This window comes from Phyllobates terribilis, unplaced genomic scaffold (assembly GCF_046119375.1).
Source record: "Phyllobates terribilis strain yellow unplaced genomic scaffold, ASM4611937v1 Scaffold_9__5_contigs__length_417890890, whole genome shotgun sequence".
Classification (NCBI taxonomy): domain Eukaryota; kingdom Metazoa; phylum Chordata; class Amphibia; order Anura; family Dendrobatidae; genus Phyllobates; species Phyllobates terribilis.
In genome coordinates, this window is record NW_027362769.1 from 401,842,161 (window position 1) to 401,864,882 (window position 22,722).

The window sequence follows — 22,722 nt, forward strand, 5'->3', positions numbered from 1 at the left end:
TACAATCCAGTCTGCTTTGCTTTATGGCGTGTAGTAAATACAGCAGAGAGGAGACGTCATTTTCTTCGCTGTAGAAGAAGATATATTTTTCCGATCAGAGTCTGGCGATGTTGGCGCCGGTCGCGGCCTCCAGGAGACGTCGCCCTGTGACCTCGGGTGACCTCGCTCATATACAAGAGGCCGATACTGGAGTTATTACAGGATGATGCATCACAGGTCTGCAGACGGTTAATGGCTGCATAGTAATCACTGCATAATCCCAAGAGGCTGCGAACGGCCTCGATCACCCGATCAATGCAGCAGTCATGCATGCAGGTCAACTCTTAAAGGGCCATACACGTTAAAATGCTGCATGGAGCCGCCATCAGTTGGATCTTTTATATGACATATCGAGCCTGTACGCTACACACCGCACCGCCACACCATACGGGGTACATAAAACAGGCATTTATTGATGTAGTGATATCCTCGGGGGAGGGACTTCAGCTCCTCATGGTCACATGATCTGCATGACAATCTGATATTTGCATATAATATCCTGTGAAGTGAGCAGTGATAACACTGAGTCCTGGGTTACTGGAGGAGCCGGGGCCCTTGTGCCGGGGCCCTTGTACCGGAGTCCTTGTGCCGGAGTCCTTTTAACGGAGCCCTTGTGCCGGAGCCCTTGTGCCGGGGCCCTTGTGACGGGGCCGTTGTGATGGAGCCCTTGTGCCGGAGCCCTTGTGTCGGGGTCCTTGTGCTGGGGCCCTTGTGCCGGGGCCCTTGTGCTGGAGCCCTTGTGACGGGGCCCTTGTGACGGGGCCCTTGTGCCGGGGCCCTTGTGACGGGGCCATTGTGACGGGGCCCTTGTGCCGGGGCCCTTGTGCTGGGGCCCTTGTGCCGGGGCCCTTGTGCTGGGGCCCTTGTGACGGGGCCCTTGTGATGGGGCTCCTGATAATGCACTTTCAGTCCCACACGACACCAGTCAGTAAATTGTGGCCCCTGAGGGCTCAGACCTTCTTCTTCTGGGGGCGGCGGAGGTAGGTCTGGAAGTAGAAGTTAAGGAAGAGGATGATGAGGGTGATGATGTAGGTGAAGACGGCCAAATTAAAGCCATCCGGGAACGGACAGTCTGTGAACAGGTTGTATCCGGAGTGAAGAGCGATGGCGGCAAACTGCGTCTACGGGAAGAAGACAGGATCATTATACCGGTGTAACGGAAAATCACTATTATCACAGGAGGGGGAGGGCACCACGACGCGCGATGCGATATTGTAACGTAAGATCCAAGAATGTGATAATGGGAAATGTATGGATCCATCACAGATTGTATCACATGAGATACATGGCGAATCGGTACATCGATACTTTGTGTTTTATTTATTCCATTATTAGATATTATCACATCCTCATAAATTACATTATGGTGACGTAATATCCTACAGTGTAATCATAACCATGTGACCCCCGACATCTAGTGACATCATCTGTTATACTGATGTGATGTCACACTGTTGTATCTGCGCCGTCTCCCCGTTACCAGCTGCAGGATCGTCAGGTGTCGCTTCCACCACAGATATTTCTGCAGCGGCGGCCCCAGGACCGCGAGAGCGTAATACAGGTACATGAAGGTGTGGACCAAGGAGTTCAGCATCCCGATGAAGAAAGCTGCCGAGATATTAGAGGAGAATTATATATATATATATATATATATATATGTACAGTATATATATACATATATACACACATATACATATACAGTATACACACACATACATATATATATATATATATATATATATATATATACACACACACATATATAAGCAATATACACACATACACTACCGTTAAAAGTTTGGGGTCACTTAGAAATCTCATTATTTTTAAAAGAAAAGCACATTTTTTTTCAATTAAGCTAACATTAAATGAATCAGAAATCCGCTCTATACATTGTTAATGTGGCAAATGACTATTCTAGCTTCAGATGTCTTGTTTTTATTGCAGTATCTACATAGGTGTATAGAGGCCCATTTCCAACAATCACCACTCCAGTGTTTTAATGGTACATTGTGTTTGCTAACTGTGTAAGAAAGCTAATGGATGTTTAGGAAACCCTAGAAAACCCTTGCACAAGTATGTTACCCAGCTGAAAACGGTTTGGCTGATTTGAGAAGCTATAACATTGACCTTCCTTTGAGCTAGTTGAGAATCTGAAGCATTACATTTGTTTGTTCTATGAAACTCTCAAAATGGCCAGAAAAAGAGAACTTTCATGTGAAACTCGACAGTCTATTCTTGTTCTTAGAAATGAAGGCTATTCCATGCGAGAAATTGCCAAGAAACTGAAGATTTCCTACAACGGTGTGTACCACTCCCTTCAGAGGAGAGCACAAACAGGCTCTAACCAGAGTAGAAGGAGAGCACAAACAGGCTCTAACCAGAGTAGAAGGAGAGCACAAACAGGCTCTAACCAGAGTAGAAAGAGAAGTGGGAGCCACGCTGCACAACTAAGCAGCAAGACAAGAACATTAGAGTCTCACAGCCTCACAGCTCCTCAACTGGCAGCTTCATTAAATAGTACACGCAAAACGCCAGTGTCATCGTCTACAGTGAAGAGGCGACTCCGGGATGCTGGCCTTCAGGGCAAAGTGGCAAAGAAAAAGCCATATCTGAGACTGGCTAATAAAAGGAAAAGATTAATATGGGCAAAAGAATACAGACATTGGACAGAGGAAGACTGGAAAGAAGTTTTATGGACAGACGAATTAAAGTTTGAGGTGTTTGGAAAACACAGAAGAACATTTGTGAGACGCAGAACAACTGAAAAGATGCTGGAAGAGTGCCTGACGCCATCTGTCAAGCATGGTGGAGGTAATGTGATGGTCTGGGGTTCCTTTGGTGCTGGTAAAGTGGGAGATTTGTACAAGGTAAATGGGATTTTGAATAAGGAAGGCTATCACTCCATTTTGCAATGCCATGCCATACCCTGTGGACAGCGCTTGACTGGAGCCAATTTCATCTTACAACAGGACAATGACCCAAAGCTCACCTCCAAATTATACATGAACTATAGGGAAGAAGCCGGCAGCTGGTATTCTATCTGTAATGGAGTGGCCAGCGCAGTCACCAGATCTCAACCCCATTGAGCTGTTGTGGGAGCAGTTTGACCGTATGGTGCAAAAAGTGCCCATCAAGCCAATCCAACTTGTGGAGGGGCTTCAGGAAGCATGGGGGGAAACGTCTCAAGATGACCTCAGCAAATTAACAGCTAGAATGCCAAAGGTCTGCAATGCTGGAATTGCTGCAAAGGAGCAAAGTGTGAAGGAGAAAATTATTCTCTCTAATAAAAATCATTATTTCTGACCTCGTCAATGTCTGGACGATATTTTCTAATCATTTTGCAACTGATTTGATAAATTAAAGTATCATGGAAAACACAAAATTGTCTGGGTGACCCCAAACTTTTGAACGGTAGTGTGTATGTATATATATATATATATATATATATATATATATATACACACACACACACACACGTAAATTCATATACATACATATATATATACAGTATATACACACATATAAATACATATACAGTATATATATATATATATATATATATATATATATATATATATATCCGCACACTACAGATTCTTACAAGAAAAGACACAAGAAAGTGACGCAGCCGAGACCGAGTGTTATACAGGATGACTCCCACAAAGGGTTAACGTTGGGAATGTGGGGTCAGGCCAGCGAGATGCCGGGGTACACACTCACCCTGACCCCCGGCCACGTACTTCACCCCCGCCCACCAGTTGAAGATCATGGTGCCGTGGTGGTAAACGTGAAGGAACGAGATCTGACTGAACTTCTTTCTCATAATGAAGAAAATCTGCAGAGAGAAGATGAGAGAAATACAGCCCATAATGCTGAGATACGGCCCATAATGCTGAGATACGGCCCATAATGCTGAGATACGGCCCATAATGCTGAGATACAGCCCATAATGCTGAGATACGGCCCATAATGCTGAGATACAGCCCATAATGCTGGGATACAGCCCATAATGCTGGGATACAGCCCATAATGCTGGGATACGGCCCATAATACTGAGATACGGCCCATAATGCTGAGATACAGCCCATAATGCTGAGATACAGCCCATAATGCTGGGATACAGCCCATAATGCTGGGATACAGCCCATAATGCTGAGATACAGCCCATAATGCTGGGATACAGCACATAATGCTGAGATACACTGGGTGACTGATACATTGTACAAAATAATTTCCCTCCCCAGACCCCTCTGTTCTCCTTTCCCCAGACTCCTCTGCCCTCCTTCCCCAGGATCCCTCTGCCCTCTTTCCCCCAGACCCCTCTGCCCTCCTTCCCCAGGATCCCTCTGCCCTCCTTCCCCCAGACTCCTCTGCCCTCCTTCCCCAGGATCCCTCTGCCCTCCTTCCCCCAGACTCCTCTGCCCTCCTTCCCCAGGATCCCTCTGCCCTCCTTCCAATTGACGACTCTGCTCTCCTTCCTCAGACCCCTCTGCCCTCCTTCCCCCAGAACACTCTGCCCTCCTTTCCCCAGACCACTCTGCCATCCTTCCCCAGACCACTCTGCCATCCTTCCCCAAGACCTCTCTGCCATCATTCCCCAAGACCCCTCTGCCCTCCTTCCCCAAGACCCCTCTGCCCTCCTTCCCCAGACCACTCTACTCTCCTTCCCCCAGACCACTCTGCCCTCCTTCCCCAGACCACTCTGCCCTCCTTCCCCAGACCACTCTGCTCTCCTTCCTCAGACCCCTCTGCCCTCCTTCCCCAAGACCCCTCTGCCCTCCTTCCCCAAGACCCCTCTGCCCTCCTTCCCCAAGACCCCTCTGCCCTCCTTCCCCAGACCACTCTGCCCTCCTTCCCCCAGACCACTCTGCCCTCCTTCCCCCAGACTCCTCTATCCTCATCAACTTCTCTTCCTCTGCCCTCTTCCCATTGATGACTCTGCTCTCCTTCCCCCAGACCCCTCTGCCCTCCTTCCCCCAGATGACTCTGCTCTCCTTCCCCCAGACCTCTCTGCTCTCCTTCCCCCAGACCCCTCTGCCCTCCTTCCCCCAGATGACTCTGCTCTCCTTCCCCCAGACCACTCTGCCCTCCTTTCCCCAGACCACTCTGCCCTCCTTTCCCCAGACCACTCTGCCATCCTTCCCCAGACCACTCTGCCATCCTTCCCCAAGACCTCTCTGCCATCCTTCCCCAAGACCCCTCTGCCCTCCTTCCCCAGACCCCTCTGCCCTCCTTCCCCCAGACTCCTCTATCCTCATCAACTTCTCTGTTTTTCTCCCTCTCCTTCAGATTCCTCTGTCCTACTCCTCATCCAAACTTCTCTGTTCTCCTCCTCCAGACACTTCTTTGCTCTTCCTCCTCCAGTCTTCCTCCTTCTCCTTCAGACTACTCTGGTGTCCTCCTCCAGACTCCTGTTCTCTTACTCTTCCAAACTCCTCAATCCTCTTCCTCCTGACTGCTCTGTCCTCCTCCTCCTCCTCCAGACCCCTCTGCCTTCCTGACTCTTCTGTTCTCCACCTCCAGACTCCCCTGTCCTCCTTCTCCACCTCCTCAAAACCCCTCTGTCCTCCTCCAGACTCCTCTGTTCTCCTCCTCCAGACTCTTCTATCTTCCTTCTCCTCCTCCAGACTCCTCTGTTCCCCCCAGTTTCCTCTTTTCCATGTAAACTCCGACATGTTCACTCCTTTTCTCTGTCACATGCTGTCAGGGTAAGTTAGGACACCCCCATACACATTTACATGTCGAAGATCCTCAATTTTATACAGTGAATGAGAGGAAAAGAGGAAAAGATAATGGAGAGAGGAGTGACCGCAGCGGCCTCTGTCCTCACCGTGTCAAGAAGCTCGATCACTTTTGAGAAGAAGAACCACCAGCAGACCCTCGCCATCTATGGGACAGAAGAGTGGGGGAGACTTACCACCCGGACCACAGTAATGCAGCACTCCGACCCAACGGACCCCTCGGGGACCACCGCCATGACACCTCATACAACATATGTTATACTCACCCGCAGGCCCAGCTCACTGTTACTGTAGTCCACAGGCTGACAGAAGTAGCTGTACCCGGCCAGCACCGACGTCACCAGGAACTGAGGAGAAACACAAGAAACCAGGAGAAAGAACATGCAGAGCACAAATCTAAGATCATAGACTGCATGGTATGGGGGGGGGGGTCCATGTAGATCAGGATGGGATATATAGACTGCATGGTACGGGGTGGGGGTCCATGTAGATCAGGGTTTGGTATATAGACTGTATGTTACGGGGCGGGGGTCCATGTAGATCAGGGTGGGGTATATAGACTGCAAGGTACGGGGTGGGGGTCAGTGTAGATCAGGGTGCGGTATATAGACTGCATGGTATGGGGTGGGGGTCCGTGTAGATCAGGGTGGGGTATATAGACTGCAAGGTACGGGGTGGGGGTCTGTGTAGATCAGGGTGCGGTATATAGACTGCATGGTACGGGGTGGGGGTCCGTGTAGATCAGGATGGGATATATAGACTGCATGGTACGGGGTGGGGGTCTGTGTAGATCAGGATGGGATATATAGACTGCATGGTACGGGGTGGGGGTCTGTGTAGATCAGGATGGGATATATAGACTGCATGGTACGGGGTGGGGGTCTGTGTAGATCAGGATGGGATATATAGACTGCATGGTACGGGGTGGGGGGTCCATGTAGATCAGGATGGGGTATATAGACTGCATGGTACGGGGTGGGGGTCTGTGTAGATCAGGATGGGATATATAGACTGCATGGTACGGGGTGGGGGTCTGTGTAGATCAGGATGGGATATATAGACTGCATGGTACGGGGTGGGGGTCTGTGTAGATCAGGATGGGATATATAGACTGCATGGTACGGGGTGGGGGTCTGTGTAGATCAGGATGGGATATATAGACTGCATGGTACGGGGTGGGGGGTCCATGTAGATCAGGATGGGGTATATAGACTGCATGGTACGGGGTGGGGGTCTGTGTAGATCAGGATGGGATATATAGACTGCATGGTACGGGGTGGGGGTCTGTGTAGATCAGGATGGGATATATAGACTGCATGGTACGGGGTGGGGGTCTGTGTAGATCAGGATGGGATATATAGACTGCATGGTACGGGGTGGGGGTCTGTGTAGATCAGGATGGGATATATAGACTGCATGGTAAGGGGTGGGGATCCGTGTAGATCAGGGTGGGGTATATAGACTGCATGGTACGGGGTGGGGGTCCGTGTAGATCAGGGTGGGGTATATAGACTGCAAGGTACGGGGTGGGGGTCCGTGTAGATCAGGATGGGATATATAGACTGCATGGTACGGGGTGGGGGTCTGTGTAGATCAGGATGGGATATATAGACTGCATGGTACGGGGTGGGGGTCTGTGTAGATCAGGATGGGATATATAGACTGCATGGTAAGGGGTGGGGATCCGTGTAGATCAGGGTGGGGTATATAGACTGCATGGTACGGGGTGGGGGTCCGTGTAGATCAGGATGGGATATATAGACTGCATGGTACGGGGTGGGGGTCCGTGTAGATCAGGGTGGGGTATATAGACTGCATGATACGGGTCCGTGTAGATCAGGGTGGGGTAGATAGACTGCATGGTACGGGATGGGGGTCCGTGTAGATCAGGGTGCGGTATATAGACTGCATGGTATGGGGTGGGGGTCTGTGTAGATCAGGATGGGATATATAGACTGCATGGTATGGGGTGGGGGGTCCATGTAGATCAGGATGGGGTATATAGACTGCATGGTACGGGGTGGGGGTCTGTGTAGATCAGGATGGGATATATAGACTGCATGGTACGGGGTGGGGGTCCGTGTAGATCAGGATGGGATATATAGACTGCATGGTACGGGGTGGGGGTCTGTGTAGATCAGGATGGGATATATAGACTGCGTGGTACGGGGTGGGGGTCTGTGTAGATCAGGATGGGATATATAGAATGCATGGTACGGGGTGGGGGTCTGTGTAGATCAGGATGGGATATATAGACTGCATGGTACGGGGTGGGGGGTCCATGTAGATCAGGATGGGGTATATAGACTGCATGGTACGGGGTGGGGGTCTGTGTAGATCAGGATGGGATATATAGACTGCATGGTACGGGGTGGGGGTCTGTGTAGATCAGGATGGGATATATAGACTGCATGGTACGGGGTGGGGGTCTGTGTAGATCAGGATGGGATATATAGACTGCATGGTACGGGGTGGGGGTCTGTGTAGATCAGGATGGGATATATAGACTGCATGGTAAGGGGTGGGGATCCGTGTAGATCAGGGTGGGGTATATAGACTGCATGGTACGGGGTGGGGGTCCGTGTAGATCAGGGTGGGGTATATAGACTGCAAGGTACGGGGTGGGGGTCCGTGTAGATCAGGATGGGATATATAGACTGCATGGTACGGGGTGGGGGTCTGTGTAGATCAGGATGGGATATATAGACTGCATGGTACGGGGTGGGGGTCTGTGTAGATCAGGATGGGATATATAGACTGCATGGTAAGGGGTGGGGGTCCGTGTAGATCAGGATGGGATATATAGACTGCATGGTAAGGGGTGGAGGTCCGTGTAGATCAGGATGGGATATATAGACTGCATGGTACGGGGTGGGGGTCCGTGTAGATCAGGATGGGATATATAGACTGCATGGTACGGGGTGGGGGTCCGTGTAGATCAGGGTGGGGTATATAGACTGCATGATACGGGTCCGTGTAGATCAGGGTGGGGTAGATAGACTGCATGGTACGGGATGGGGGTCCGTGTAGATCAGGGTGCGGTATATAGACTGCATGGTATGGGGTGGGGGTCCGTGTAGATCAGGATGGGATATATAGACTGCATGGTACGAGGTGGGGGTCCGTGTAGATCAGGGTGGGGTATATAGACTGCATTGTGCAGGGTGGGGGGTCCATGTAGATCAGGGTGGGGTATATACTCTGCCTGGTCTCACCTCATAGAACATATAGGCTGACAGCCCCACCAGAGCCAGGTTATAGACCAGGAGGACGGAGCGCAGGGTGAAGGGTTCCCTTCCTTCCATTATTTTAGGGCCCAGGGCCACAAGAATGAGGTAGATGGCAAAGATCAGGGTGACAGGGACGGGCGAGTAGACGAGCAGCCAGGGGTCCGTGCGGCTGTCTGCAAATAACAGGAAACAGAAGAAATGATATCCACATGTCAGGACCAGCAGACCACCATGGCAGACAGCAGGGAGCCATCTGTGACTAATGGGCATCACTAGTGATGAGCGAGCATGCTCGTTTAACCCTTTCATTGAGCATGCTTGGTTGCTTACTGAGTATCTTTGGCGTGCTTGTATATTACAGTGGTGGCCAAAAGTATTGGCACCCCTGCAATTCTGTCAGATAATACTCAGTTTCTTCCTGAAAATGATTACAATCACAAATTCTTTGGTATTATTATCTTCATTTAATTTGTCTTCAATGAAAAAACACAAAAAGAATTGTCCTAAAGCCAAATTGGATATAATTCCACACCAAACCTAAAAAAGGGGGTGGACAAAAGTATTGGCACTGCTTGAAAAATCCTGTGATGCTTCTGTAATTGGTGTAATTAACAGCACCTGTAACTTACCTGTGGCACCTAACAGGTGTTGGCAATAACTAAATCACACTTGCAGCCAGTTAACATGGATTAAAGTTGACTCAACCTCTGTCCTGTGTCCTTGTGTGACCACATTGAGCATGGAGAAAAGAAAGAAGACCAAAGAACTGTCTGAGGACTTGAGAAACCAAATTGTGAGGAAGCATGAGCAATCTCAAGGCTACAAGTCCATCTCCAAAGACCTGAATGTTCCTGTGTCTTCCGTGCGCAGTGTCAGCAAGAAGTGTAAAGCCCATGGCACTGTGGCTAACCTCCCTAGATGTGGACAGAAAAGAAAAATTGACGAGAGATTTCAACGCAAGATGGTGCGGATGGTGGATAAAGAACCTCGACTAACATCCAAACAAGTTCAAGCTGCCCTGCAGTCCGAGGGTACAACAGTGTCAACCCGTACTATCCGGCGGCGTCTGAATGAAAAGGGACTGTATGGTAGGATACCCAGGAAGACCCCACTTCTTACCCCGAGACATAAAAAAGCCAGGCTGGAGTTTGCCAAAACTTACCTGAGAAAGCATAAAACGTTTTGGAAGAATGTTCTCTGGTGACATGAGACAAAAGTAGAGCTTTTAGGGAAAAAACATCAACATAGAGTGTACAGGAAAAAAAAGAGGCATTCAAAGAAAAGAACACCGTCCCTACAGTCAAACATGGCGGAGGTTCCCTGATGTTTTGGGGTTGCTTTGCTGCCTCTGGCACTGGACTGCTTGACCGTGTGCATGGCATTATGAAGTCTGAAGACTACCAACAAATTTTGCAGCATAATGTAGGGCCCAGTGTGAGAAAGCTGGGTCTCCCTCAGAGGTCATGGGTCTTCCAGCAGGACAATGACCCAAAACACACTTCCAAAAGCACTATAAAATGGTTTGAGAGAAAGCACTGGAGACTTCTAAGGTGGCCAGCAATGAGTCCAGACCTGGATCCCATAGAACACCTGTGGAGAGATCTCAAAATGGCAGTTTGGAGAAGGCGCCCTTCAAATATCAGGGACCTGGAGCAGTTTGCCAAAGAAGAATGGTCTACAATTCCAGCAGAGCATTGTAAGAAACTCATTGATGGTTACCGGAAGCGGTTGTTTGCAGTTATTTTGGCTAAAGGTTGTGCAACCAAGTATTAGGCTGAGGGTGCCAATACTTTTGTCTGGCCCATTTTTGGAGTTTTGTGTGAAATGATCAATGATTTGATTTTTGCTTCATTCTCTTTTGTGTTTTTTCCTTGCAAACAAATTAAATGAAGAGAATAAGACCAAAGAATTTGTGATTGCAATCATTTTCAGGAAGAAACTGAGTATTATCTGACAGAATTGCAGGGGTGCCAATACTTTTGGTCACCACTGTATGTTTGAGTCCCTGAGTCTGCATGATTTATGGCTGTTAGACAGCCTGAATACATGTGAGGATTCCCTAACAAACGGGCAATCGCTGCATGTGTTCAGGCTGTGTAACAGCCATAAATCATGCAGATTCAGGGACTCGAACATAATATACGAGCACGCCGAAGATACTCGGCAAGCACCCGAGCATGCTGGATGAAAGGGTTAAACGAACATGCTCGCTCTTCTCTAGGCACCACCCTAGCGTGGGCGGGGTCTATGTCCACCCCACAATTGGAGACTCCAAACCATGGCGCTCGTGCCCAGCATTGGAAGGAGCTTGTCATCTTCTTACCTCCATTCTCCAGGGCCCAGGAGTAGAAATCTTGTGCTGCCTGCCATGTAGATCCCATCCTGCAGACCTGAAAGACGAGATATGTGGGGGTCACCAAGCACAGGAAGCCCACTGATCACTACAATCGGGGGAAATCACATATGATCATATTGGTTCTGTGGCCGGGATGGCGGACAGAGAGCGAATGATGAGACGCCGATCACCTGCAGCTTCCCAAGAACTGACCCTGGGTCACCAAAAACTACATTGTATCCACCGAGTGTAAACACAATGTATCCGCCGGGTGTAAACACAATGTATCCGCCGAGTGTAAACACACAATGTATCCGCCGAGTGTAAACACACAATGTATCCGCCGGGTGTAAACACAATGTATCCGCCGAGTGTAAACACACAATGTATCCGCCGAGTGTAAACACACAATGTATCCGCCGAGTGTAAACGCACAATGTATCCGCCGAGTGTAAACGCACAATGTATCCGCCGAGTGTAAACGCACAATGTATCCGCCGAGTGTAAACGCACAATGTATCCGCCGAGTGTAAACACACAATGTATCCGCCGAGTGTAAACACACAATGTATCCGCCGAGTGTAAACACACAATGTATCTGCCGAGTGTAAACACACAATGTATCTGCCGAGTGTAAACGCACAATGTATCTGCCGAGTGTAAATGCACAATGTATCCGCCGAGTGTAAACGCACAATGTATCTGCCGAGTGTAAACGCACAATTTATCCGCCGAGTGTAAACGCACAATGTATCCGCCGAGTGTAAACGCACAATGTATCCGCCGAGTGTAAACACACAATGTATCCGCCGAGTGTAAACACACAATGTATCCGCCGAGTGTAAACACACAATGTATCTGCCGAGTGTAAACACAATGTATCCACTGAGTGTAAACACACAATGTATCTGCCGAGTGTAAACACAATGTATCTGCCGAGTGTAAACACACAATGTATCTGCCGAGTGTAAACACACAATGTATCTGCCGAGTGTAAACACACAATGTATCCACTGAGTGTAAACACAATGTATCAGCCGAGTGTAAACACAATGTATCTGCCGAGTGTAAACACACAATGTATCCACTGAGTGTAAACGCACAATGTATCCGCCGACTGTAAACACACAATGTATCTGCCGAGTGTAAACACAATGTATCCCCTGAGTGTAAACACACAATGTATCTGCCAAGTGTAAACACAATGTATTCAGGTACATTATACATATTTCTTATGTTACCCCACTGTAGATGACCTTGGCTTTTTCCAATCAATCAGGAGGAAGACCCCGACATCAGGAAGCCCCCCGTGAAGGGACAATATGTGGCCGCTTTCCTCCTCTGACAGCTCCGTACTGAGTGCCCTCTTGTGCCTCAATCACCAATCATTGGAAGCCGTACATAATCTATCGGATGGAAAGGAGCCATTTCCAGGAGACAGGGGGTCCCCTAAATACTGGACCCGGCTCAGCTGCCTCCAAATTTAAGCCCAGTTCACACCGGCTGATAATCTGTCAGATTCTCACACTAACGCCTCGTCGCTCTCGATAGTTGTGATGTGAATGGGGCGAGCGACAGAGCGATGTGTCCAGAAAGGGTCGCTCATTGCGTGTGACATAGTTTATGTCAGCAAAAAAACTTCTCGTTCCTCCTCTGAAGTTTGTGTGAAGTAAATGGAGATTGTGGAATGATTGGACCGACAAGGAGGAGGAGAGGAAGGAGCCTGCTCCGCCCACCAGGCAGGATTCTCCTCCTGTATATACATTGTCTGACATCTATTCCTTGCTGCGAGTTATGATTGTAGGAATATCTGCAACGATCATTACCATTACAATAAATCTCTGCTTTACTGCAGCTGCCTGACGCTGTGTCTCCTGACCCCACTGCTTCCCAGGCGTGATAAAATAAAGCAAAAGAGTGGCTGATAACAGAGAATAACAGACTTCATTTCCACAGGAAGTTTCAGACACTTTCTATGTAGATGACTGTGGCCTGAAGCCAGGTGCAGGTCGCCCTCCGCTCTCACCTGTGCAGGTCGCCCTCCGCTCTCACCTGTGCAGGTCGCCCTCCGCTCTCACCTGGGCAGGTCGCCCTCCGCTCTCACCTGGGCAGGTCGCCCTCCGCTCTCACCTGGGCAGGTCGCCCTCCGCTCTCACCTGGGCAGGTCGCCCTCCGCTCTCACCTGGGCAGGTCGCCCTCCGCTCTCACCTGGGCAGGTCGCCCTCCGCTCTCACCTGGGCAGGTCGCCCTCCGCTCTCACCTGGGCAGGTCGCCCTCCGCTCTCACCTGGGCAGGTCGCCCTCCGCTCTCACCTGTGCAGGTCGCCCTCCGCTCTCACCTGTGCAGGTCGCCCTCCGCTCTCACCTGTGCAGGTCGCCCTCCGCTCTCACCTGTGCAGGTCGCCCTCCGCTCTCACCTGTGCAGGTCGCCCTCCGCTCTCACCTGTGCAGGTCGCTGGCCTCCGCCTGGTGCCTCCTCGCCCTCTGCTCCCAGCGCAGAGTCACCCTGGACTCTCACAATGACTCTGTGTAATCCCCGAGAGCACAGGCTGCATTACACAACTGAGGGAGGGAGAAGGCGAGAAACTCCCTCCACCGCCATAATGCCGAGATTAACCCCGTACACGCTGCAGCCACAGCCGGATCCCTGCACACAAGTCATTACTGTACTGGAAGGAGAACGGAAACCGCCTCAACACTGAGCAAGCAGGGAATGCTGGGAGATTGCACCACAATGAGTGCAGCTCTGGAGTATAATACAGGATCAGTAATGTAATGTATGTACACAGTGACTGCACCAGCAGAATAGTGAGTGCAGCTCTGGAGTATAACACAGGATGTAACTCAGGATCAGTAATGTAATGTATGTACACAGTGACTGCACCAGCAGAATAGTGAGTGCAGCTCTGGGGTATAATACAGGATGTAACTCAGGATCAGTAATGTAATGTATGTACACAGTGACTGCACCAGCAGAATAGTGAGTGCAGCTCTGGAGTATAATACAGGATGTAACTCAGGATCAGTAATGTAATGTATGTACACAGTGACTGCACCAGCAGAATAGTGAGTGTAGCTCTGGAGTATAAAACAGGATGTAACTCAGGATCAGTAATGTAATGTATGTACACAGTGACTGCACCAGCAGAATAGTGAGTGCAGCTCTGGAGTACAATACAGGATGTAACTCAGGATCAGTAATGTATGTACACAGTGACTGCACCAGCAGAATAGTGAGGGCAGCTCTGGAGTATAATACAGGATGTAACTCAGGATCAGTAATGTAATGTATGTACACAGTGACTGCACCAGCAGAATAGTGCGTGCAGCTCTGGAGTATAATACAGGATGTAACTCAGGATCAGTAATGTAATGTATGTACACAGTGACTGCACCAGCAGAATAGTGAGTGCAGCTCTGGAGTATAATACAGGAGGTAACTCGGGATCAGTAATGTATGTACACAGTGACTGCACCAGCAGAATAGTGAGCGCAGCTCTGGAGTATAATACAGGAGGTAACTCGGGATCAGTAATGTATGTACACAGTGACTGCACCAGCAGAATAGTGAGCGCAGCTCTGGAGTATAATACAGGAGGTAACTCAGGATCAGTAATGTAATGCATGTACACAGTGACTGCACCAGCAGAATAGTGAGTGCAGCTCTGGAGTATAATACAGGATGTAACTCAGGATCAGTAATGTAATGTATGTACACAGTGACTGCACCAGCAGAATAGTGAGTGCAGCTCTGGAGTATAATACAGGAGGTAACTCGGGATCAGTAATGTATGTACACAGTGACTGCACCAGCAGAATAGTGAGCGCAGCTCTGGAGTATAATACAGGAGGTAACTCAGGATCAGTAATGTAATGCATGTACACAGTGACTGCACCAGCAGAATAGTGAGTGCAGCTCTGGAGTATAATACAGGAGGTAACTCAGGATCAGTAATGTAATGCATGTACACAGTGACTGCACCAGCAGAATAGTGAGCGCAGCTCTGGAGTATAATACAGGATGTAACTCAGGATCAGTAATGTAATGTATGTACACAGTGACTGCACCAGCAGAATAGTGAGAGCAGCTCTGGAGTATAATACAGGAGGTAACTCAGGATCAGTAATGTAATGTATGTACACAGTGACTGAACCAGCAGAATAGTGAGTGCAGCTCTGGAATATAATGCAGGATGTAACTCAGGATCAGTAATGTAATGTATGTACACAGTGACTGCACCAGCAGAATAGTGAGTGCAGCTCTGGAATATAATGCAAGATGTAACTCAGGATCAGTAATGTAATGTATGTACACAGAGACTGCACCAACAGAATAGTGAGTGCAGCTCTGGAATATAATGCAGGATGTAACTCAGGATAAGTAATGTATGTACACAGTGACTGCACCAGCAGAATAGTGAGTGCAGCTCTGGAGTATAATACAGGAGGTAACTCAGGATCAGTAATGTAATGTATGTACCCAGTGATTGCACCAGCAGAATAGTGAGTGCAGCTCTGGAGTATAATACAGGATGTAACTCAGGATCAGTAATGTAATGCATGTACACAGTGACTGTACCAGCAGAATAGTGAGTGCAGCTCTGGAGTATAATACAGGATGTAACTCTGGATCAGTAATATAATGTATGTACCCAGCGATTGCACCAGCAGAATAGTGAGTGCAGCTCTGGAGTATAATACAGGATGTAACTCTGGATCAGTAATATAATGTATGTACCCAGTGATTGCACCAGCAGAATAGTGAGTGCAGCTCTGGAGTATAATACAGGAGGTAACTCTGGATCAGTAATATAATGTATGTACCCAGTGATTGCACCAGCAGAATAGTGAGTGCAGCTCTGGGGTATAATACAGGAGGTAACTCAGGATCAGTAATGTAATGTATGTACACAGTGACTGCACCAGCAGAATAGTGAGTGCAGCTCTGGAGTATAATACAGGATGTAACTCAGGATCAGTAATGTAATGTATGTACACAGTGACTGCACCAGCAGAATAGTGAGTGCAGCTCTGGAGTATAATACAGGATGTAATTCAGGATCAGTAATGTAATGTATGTACACAGTGACTCCACCAGCAGAATAGTGAGTGCAGCTCTGGAGTATAATACAGGATGTAACTCAGGATCAGTAATGTAATGTATGTACACTGTGACTGCACCAGCAGAATAGTGAGCGCAGCTCTGGAGTATAATGCAGGATGTAACTCAGGATCAGTAATGTAATGTATGTACACAGCGACTGCACCAGCAGAATAGTGAGTGCAGCTCTGGAGTATAATACAGGATGTAACTCAGGATCAGTAATGTAATGCATGTACACTGTGACTGCTCCAGCAGAATAGTGAGTGCAGCTCTGGAGTATAATACAGGATGTAACTCAGGATCAGTAATGTAATGTATGTACACAGTGACTGCACCAGCAGAATAGTGAGTGCAGCTCTGGAGTATAATACAGGATGTAACTCAGGATCAGTAATGTAATGTATGTACACAGTGACTCCACCAGCAGAATAGTGAGTGCAGCTCTGGAGTATAATACAGGATGTAACTCAGGATCAGTAATGTAATGTATGTACACAGTGACTGCACCAGCAGAATAGTGAGTGCAGCTCTGGAGTATAATACAGGATGTAACTCAGGATCAGTAATGTAATGTATGTACACAGTGACTGCACCAGCAGAATAGTGAGTGCAGCTCTGGGGTATAATACAGGATCAGTAATGTAATGTATGTACACAGTGACTCCACCAGCAGAATAGTGAGTGCAGCTCTGGGGTATAATACAGGAGGTAAATCAGGATCAGTAATGTAATGTATGTACACAGTGACTGCACCAGCAGAATAGTGAGTGCAGCTCTGGAGTATAATACAGGATGTAACTCAGGATCAGTAATGTAATGTATGTACACAGTGACTGCACCAGCAGAATAGTGAGTGCAGCTCTGGGGTATAATACAGGAGGTAACTCAGGATCAGGTGTTGATTCTGTAACAGAGGGACCCAGGAGACACAGAGTAGGTATGTTGCTGCAGCTTTATTGACTGCTCCTGGCATTGAGTGATGACTACTGACATTTATTCTCCGTTCACATGTAGAAAAGCTTAATATAAGCAACAATAGTCACATTAGAGATCTGCGCTGAGGAGTCGCTCCAATCCCGAGGTGTGGATTACGCGGCCCCCATCGTCAGTCCTGCACCGCGCTCTTCAGGCACCAGCTGTGACCGTTCTGGAAGAGTCGCATCCAGGGGGACACGTGCAGCGTCGTCCTCCAGTCCTCCGGCATCCAGGGCCACTGCCACCTCAGGACGCAGCGCTCAGGGTGCGGCATCATGGCCAGATGGCGTCCGTCCTCCGAGCAGAGGCCGGCGATCCCGAGTGGGGAGCCGTTCGGATTCATGGGGTACTCCTCAGTGGCCACATTCTGGTCGTTCACGTAGCGCAGAGGAGCCAAATGATGGGAGGTCAAGTGATGACGAACCTTCTCAGATCGGAACCTCATGAGACCTGGAGGACGGTGGAGAATGGTCAAAGCGGGAGACAACCAATGCACGACCCGACAACCAACGCACGACCCGACCACCGGCAGAACCTTCACAGACTTCTCCTTTAAGAAGGTCAGAAGTCACCAGGAGACACTTACCTTCTCCATGTGCCACCCAAACCCCCAAAGACGACCCCTCCATCCCCTGCAGGAGGACACAGGGACTCTCTTCAATATTCACAGTCACAAAGCGAGACTCGAACCTTCCGGACAGGTTGTGGCTCAGCAGGACCCCCTGTGTAGGACGCCCCCCTGCCGGAAGGACAAGTAGTGAGAAGAAAGGAGAAGCAGAATATACAGAAGCCCAACACCGGACGTGCGGGTCACTCACCTGTACCAACTGAGCCCTCCGCTCCTACCCAACCCAGCAGCGCCATCAGCTGGCAGCCATTACAGATCCCAAGGCTGAAAGTGTCAGCGCGACGGCGGAAAGTGTCAAACTGATCCCGAACACCAGAGTTATACAAGACCGACGCCGCCCAACCTACAACAGAGAAGAGAAAGAGGAATGTAAGAAATACCAGAATATAACAGCTATAATACTGTCCCCTATGTACAAGAATATAGCTACTATAATACTGCTCCTATGTACAAGAATATAACTACTATAATACTGCCCCTATGTACAAGAATATAACTACTATAATACTGCTCCTATGTACAAGAATATAGCTACTATAATACTGCTCCTATGTACAAGAATATAACTACTATAATACTGCCCCTATGTACAAGAATATAACTACTATAATACTGCCCCTATGTACAAGAATATAGCTACTATAATACTGCCCCCTATGTACAAGAATATAACTACTATAATACTGCCCCCTATGTACAAGAATATAGCTACTATAATACTGCCCCCTATGTACAAGAATATATCTACTATAATACTGCTCCCTATGTACAAGAATATAACTACTATAATACTGCTCCTATGTACAAGAATATAACTACTATAATACTGCCCCTATGTACAAGAATATAACTACTATAATACTGCCCCTATGTACAAGAATATAACTACTATAATACTGCCCCCTATGTACAAGAATATAACTACTATAATACTGCTCCCTATGTACAAGAATATAACTACTATAATACTGCTCCCTATGTACAAGAATATAACTACTATAATACTGCTCCCTATGTACAAGAATATAACTACTATAATACTGCTCCCTATGTACAAGAATATAACTACTATAATACTGCCCCTATGTACAAGAATATAACTACTATAATACTGCCCCTATGTACAAGAATATAACTACTATAATACTGCCCCTATGTACAAGAATATAACTACTATAATACTGCCCCCTATGTACAAGAATATAACTACTATAATACTGCTCCTATGTACAAGAATATAACTACTATAATACTGATCCCTATGTACAAGAATATAACTACTATAATACTGCCCCTATGTACAAGAATATAACTACTATAATACTGCCCCTATGTACAAGAATATAACTACTATAATACTGCCCCTATGTACAAGAATATAACTACTATAATACTGCCCCTATGTACAAGAATATAACTATTATAATACTGCCCCTATATACAAGAATGTAACTACTATAATACTGCCCCCTATGTACAAGAATATAACTACTATAATACTGCTCCTATGTACAAGAATATAACTACTATAATACTGCCCCTATGTACAAGAATATAACTACTATAATACTGCTCCTATGTACAAGAATATAACTATTATAATACTGCTCTCTATGTACAAGAATATAGCTACTATAATACTGTCCCCTATGTACAAGAATATAGCTACTATAATACTGTCCCCTATGTACAAGAATATATCTACTATAATACTGCTCCCTATGTACAAGAATATAACTACTATAATACTGCCCCCTATGTACAAGAATATAACTACTATAATACTGCTCCCTATGTACAAGAATATAACTACTATAATACTGCCCCCTATATACAAGAATATTACTACTATAATACTGCTCCCTATGTACAAGAATATAACTACTATAATACTGCTCTCTATGTACAAGAATATAACTACTATAATACTGCTCCTATGTACAAGAATATAGCTACTATAATACTGTCCCCTATGTACAAGAATATAGCTACTATAATACTGCCCCCTATGTACAAGAATATAGCTACTATAATACTGCCCCCTATGTACAAGAATATAGCTACTATAATACTGCCCCCTATGTACAAGAATATAACTACTATAATACTGCCCCCTATGTACAAGAATATAACTACTATAATACTGCCCCCTATGTACAAGAATATAACTACTATAATACTGCCCCCTTTGTACAAGAATATAACTACTATAATACTGCTCCCTATGTACAAGAATATAACTACTATAATACTGCCCCCTATGTACAAGAATATTACTACTATAATACTGCTCCCTATGTACAAGAATATAACTACTATAATACTGCCCCTATGTACAAGAATATAACTACTATAATACTGCTCCTATGTACAAGAATATAACTACTATAATACTGCCCCTATGTACAAGAATATAGCTACTATAATACTGCCCCCTATGTACAAGAATATAGCTACTATAATACTGCCCCCTATGTACAAGAATATAACGACTATAATACTGCCCCCTATGTACAAGAATATAACTACTATAATACTGCTCCTATGTACAAGAATATTACTATAATACTGCCTCTATTTACAAGAATATACCTACTATAATACTGCCCCTATGTACAAGAATATAACTACTATAATACTGCTCCTATGTACAAGAATATAACTACTATAATACTGCTCCCTATGTACAAGAATATAACTACTATAATACTGCCCCCTATGTACAAGAATATAACTACTATAATACTGCCCCCTATGTACAAGAATATAACTACTATAATACTGCTCCTATGTACAAGAATATAACTACTATAATACTGCTCCTATGTACAAGAATATAACTACAATAATACTGCTCCTATGTACAAGAATATAACTACTATAATACTGCTCCTATGTACAAGAATATAACTACTGTAATACTGCCCCCTATGTACAGGAATATAACTACAATAATACTGCTCCTATGTACAAGAATATAACTATTATAATACTGCTCCTATGTACAGGAATATAACTACAATAATACTGCTCCTATGTACAAGAATATAACTATTATAATACTGCTCCTATGTACAGGAATATAACTACTATAATACTGCTCTTATGTTCAAGAATATAACTACTATAATACTGCTCCTATGTACAAGAATATAACTACTATAATACTGCCCCCTATGTACAGGAATATAACTACTATAATACTGCCCCCTATGTACAGGAATATAACTACTATAATACTGCTCCTATATACAAGAATATAACTACTATAATACTGCTCCTATGTACAAGAATATAACTACTATAATACTGCCCCCTTATACAAGAATATAACTACTATAATACTGCCCCCTATGTACAAGAATATAACTACTATAATACTGCTCCTATGTACAAGAATATAACTACTATAATACAGCCTCTATGTACAAGAATATAACTACTATAATACCGCCCCTATGTACAAGAATATAACTACTATAATACTACTCCTATGTACAAGAATATAACTACTATTATACTGCTCCTATGTACAAGAATATAACTACTATAATACTGCTCCTATGTACAAGAATATAACTACTATAATACTGCCCCCTTATACAAGAATATAACTACTATAATACCGCCCCCTATGTACAAGAATATAACTACTATAATACTGCCCCCTATGTACAAGAATATAACTACTATAATACTGCCCCCTATGTACAAGAATATAACTACTATAATACTGCTCCTATGTACAAGAAAATAACTACTATAATACTGCTCCTATGTACAAGAATATAACTACTATAATACTGCTCCTATGTACAAGAATATAACTACTATAATACTGCTCCTATGTACAAGAATATAACTACTATAATACTGCTCCTATGTACAAGAATATAACTACTATAATACTGCTCCTATGTACAAGAATATAACTACTATAATACTGCTCCTATGTACAAGAATATAACTACTATAATACTGCTCCTATGTACAAGAATATAACTACTGTAATACTGCCCCCTATGTACAGGAATATAACTACTATAATACTGCTCCTATGTACAAGAATATAACTAATATAATACTGCCCCCTTATACAAGAATATAACTACTATAATACTGCCCCCTATGTACAAGAATATAACTACTATAATACTGCTCCTATGTACAAGAATATAACTAATATAATACTGCCCCCTTATACAAGAATATAACTACTATAATACTGCTCCTATGTACAAGAATATAACTACTATAATACTGCCCCCTATGTACAGGAATATAACTACTATAATACTGCTCCTATGTACAAGAATATAACTAATATAATACTGCCCCCTCATACAAGAATATAACTACTATAATACTGCCCCCTATGTACAAGAATATAACTACTATAATACGGCTCCTATGTACAAGAATATAACTACTATAATACTGCTCCTATGTACAAGAATATAACGGCTATAATACTGCCCCTATGTACAAGAATATAACTGCTATAATACTGCCCCTATGTACAAGAATATAACTGCTATAATACTGCTCCTATGTACAAGAATATAACTGCTATAATACTGCTCCTATGTACAAGAATATAACTACTATAATACTGCTCCTATATACAAGAATATAACTACTATAATACTGCTCCTATGTACAAGAATA

The 22,722-nt window shown here is 45.6% G+C and overlaps 2 protein-coding genes across 4 annotated transcripts in view; both read right to left on the reverse strand.

Annotated features, from left to right (window-relative positions):
• Positions 1–433: 433 nt before the first annotated feature.
• On the reverse strand, positions 434–14,059 carry LOC141162631 (very long chain fatty acid elongase 4-like). 3 transcript variants are annotated; one of them, XM_073648917.1, is made up of 8 exons: positions 13,791–14,059; positions 11,337–11,403; positions 8,999–9,186; positions 6,050–6,130; positions 5,873–5,929; positions 3,763–3,877; positions 1,520–1,647; positions 434–1,160 (listed from the first exon to the last, which is right to left on the reverse strand). In XM_073648917.1, the coding sequence occupies exons 2-8, from the start codon at positions 11,392–11,394 to the stop codon at positions 990–992; spliced, it is 798 nt and encodes a 265-aa protein (XP_073505018.1). In that variant the 5' UTR covers positions 11,395–11,403; positions 13,791–14,059; the 3' UTR covers positions 434–989. The 3 variants fall into 3 exon arrangements, with proteins under 3 accessions (XP_073505018.1, XP_073505019.1, XP_073505020.1); XM_073648918.1 differs by having other exon boundaries at positions 12,590–14,059; XM_073648919.1 differs by having other exon boundaries at positions 1,022–1,160; positions 1,423–1,647.
• A 3,325-nt stretch (positions 14,060–17,384) lies between these two features.
• The window catches only part of PFAS (phosphoribosylformylglycinamidine synthase), a 34,854-nt gene continuing 29,516 nt past the window's right edge, over positions 17,385–22,722 (reverse strand). The window contains exons 27-29 of the mRNA XM_073648920.1: positions 18,245–18,397; positions 18,013–18,165; positions 17,385–17,876 (exon numbers count right to left, since the gene is read on the reverse strand). Coding sequence (XP_073505021.1) covers positions 17,557–17,876; positions 18,013–18,165; positions 18,245–18,397 — 626 coding nt within the window. The 3' untranslated portion in view covers positions 17,385–17,556. The remainder of the gene's footprint in view (positions 17,877–18,012; positions 18,166–18,244; positions 18,398–22,722) is intronic.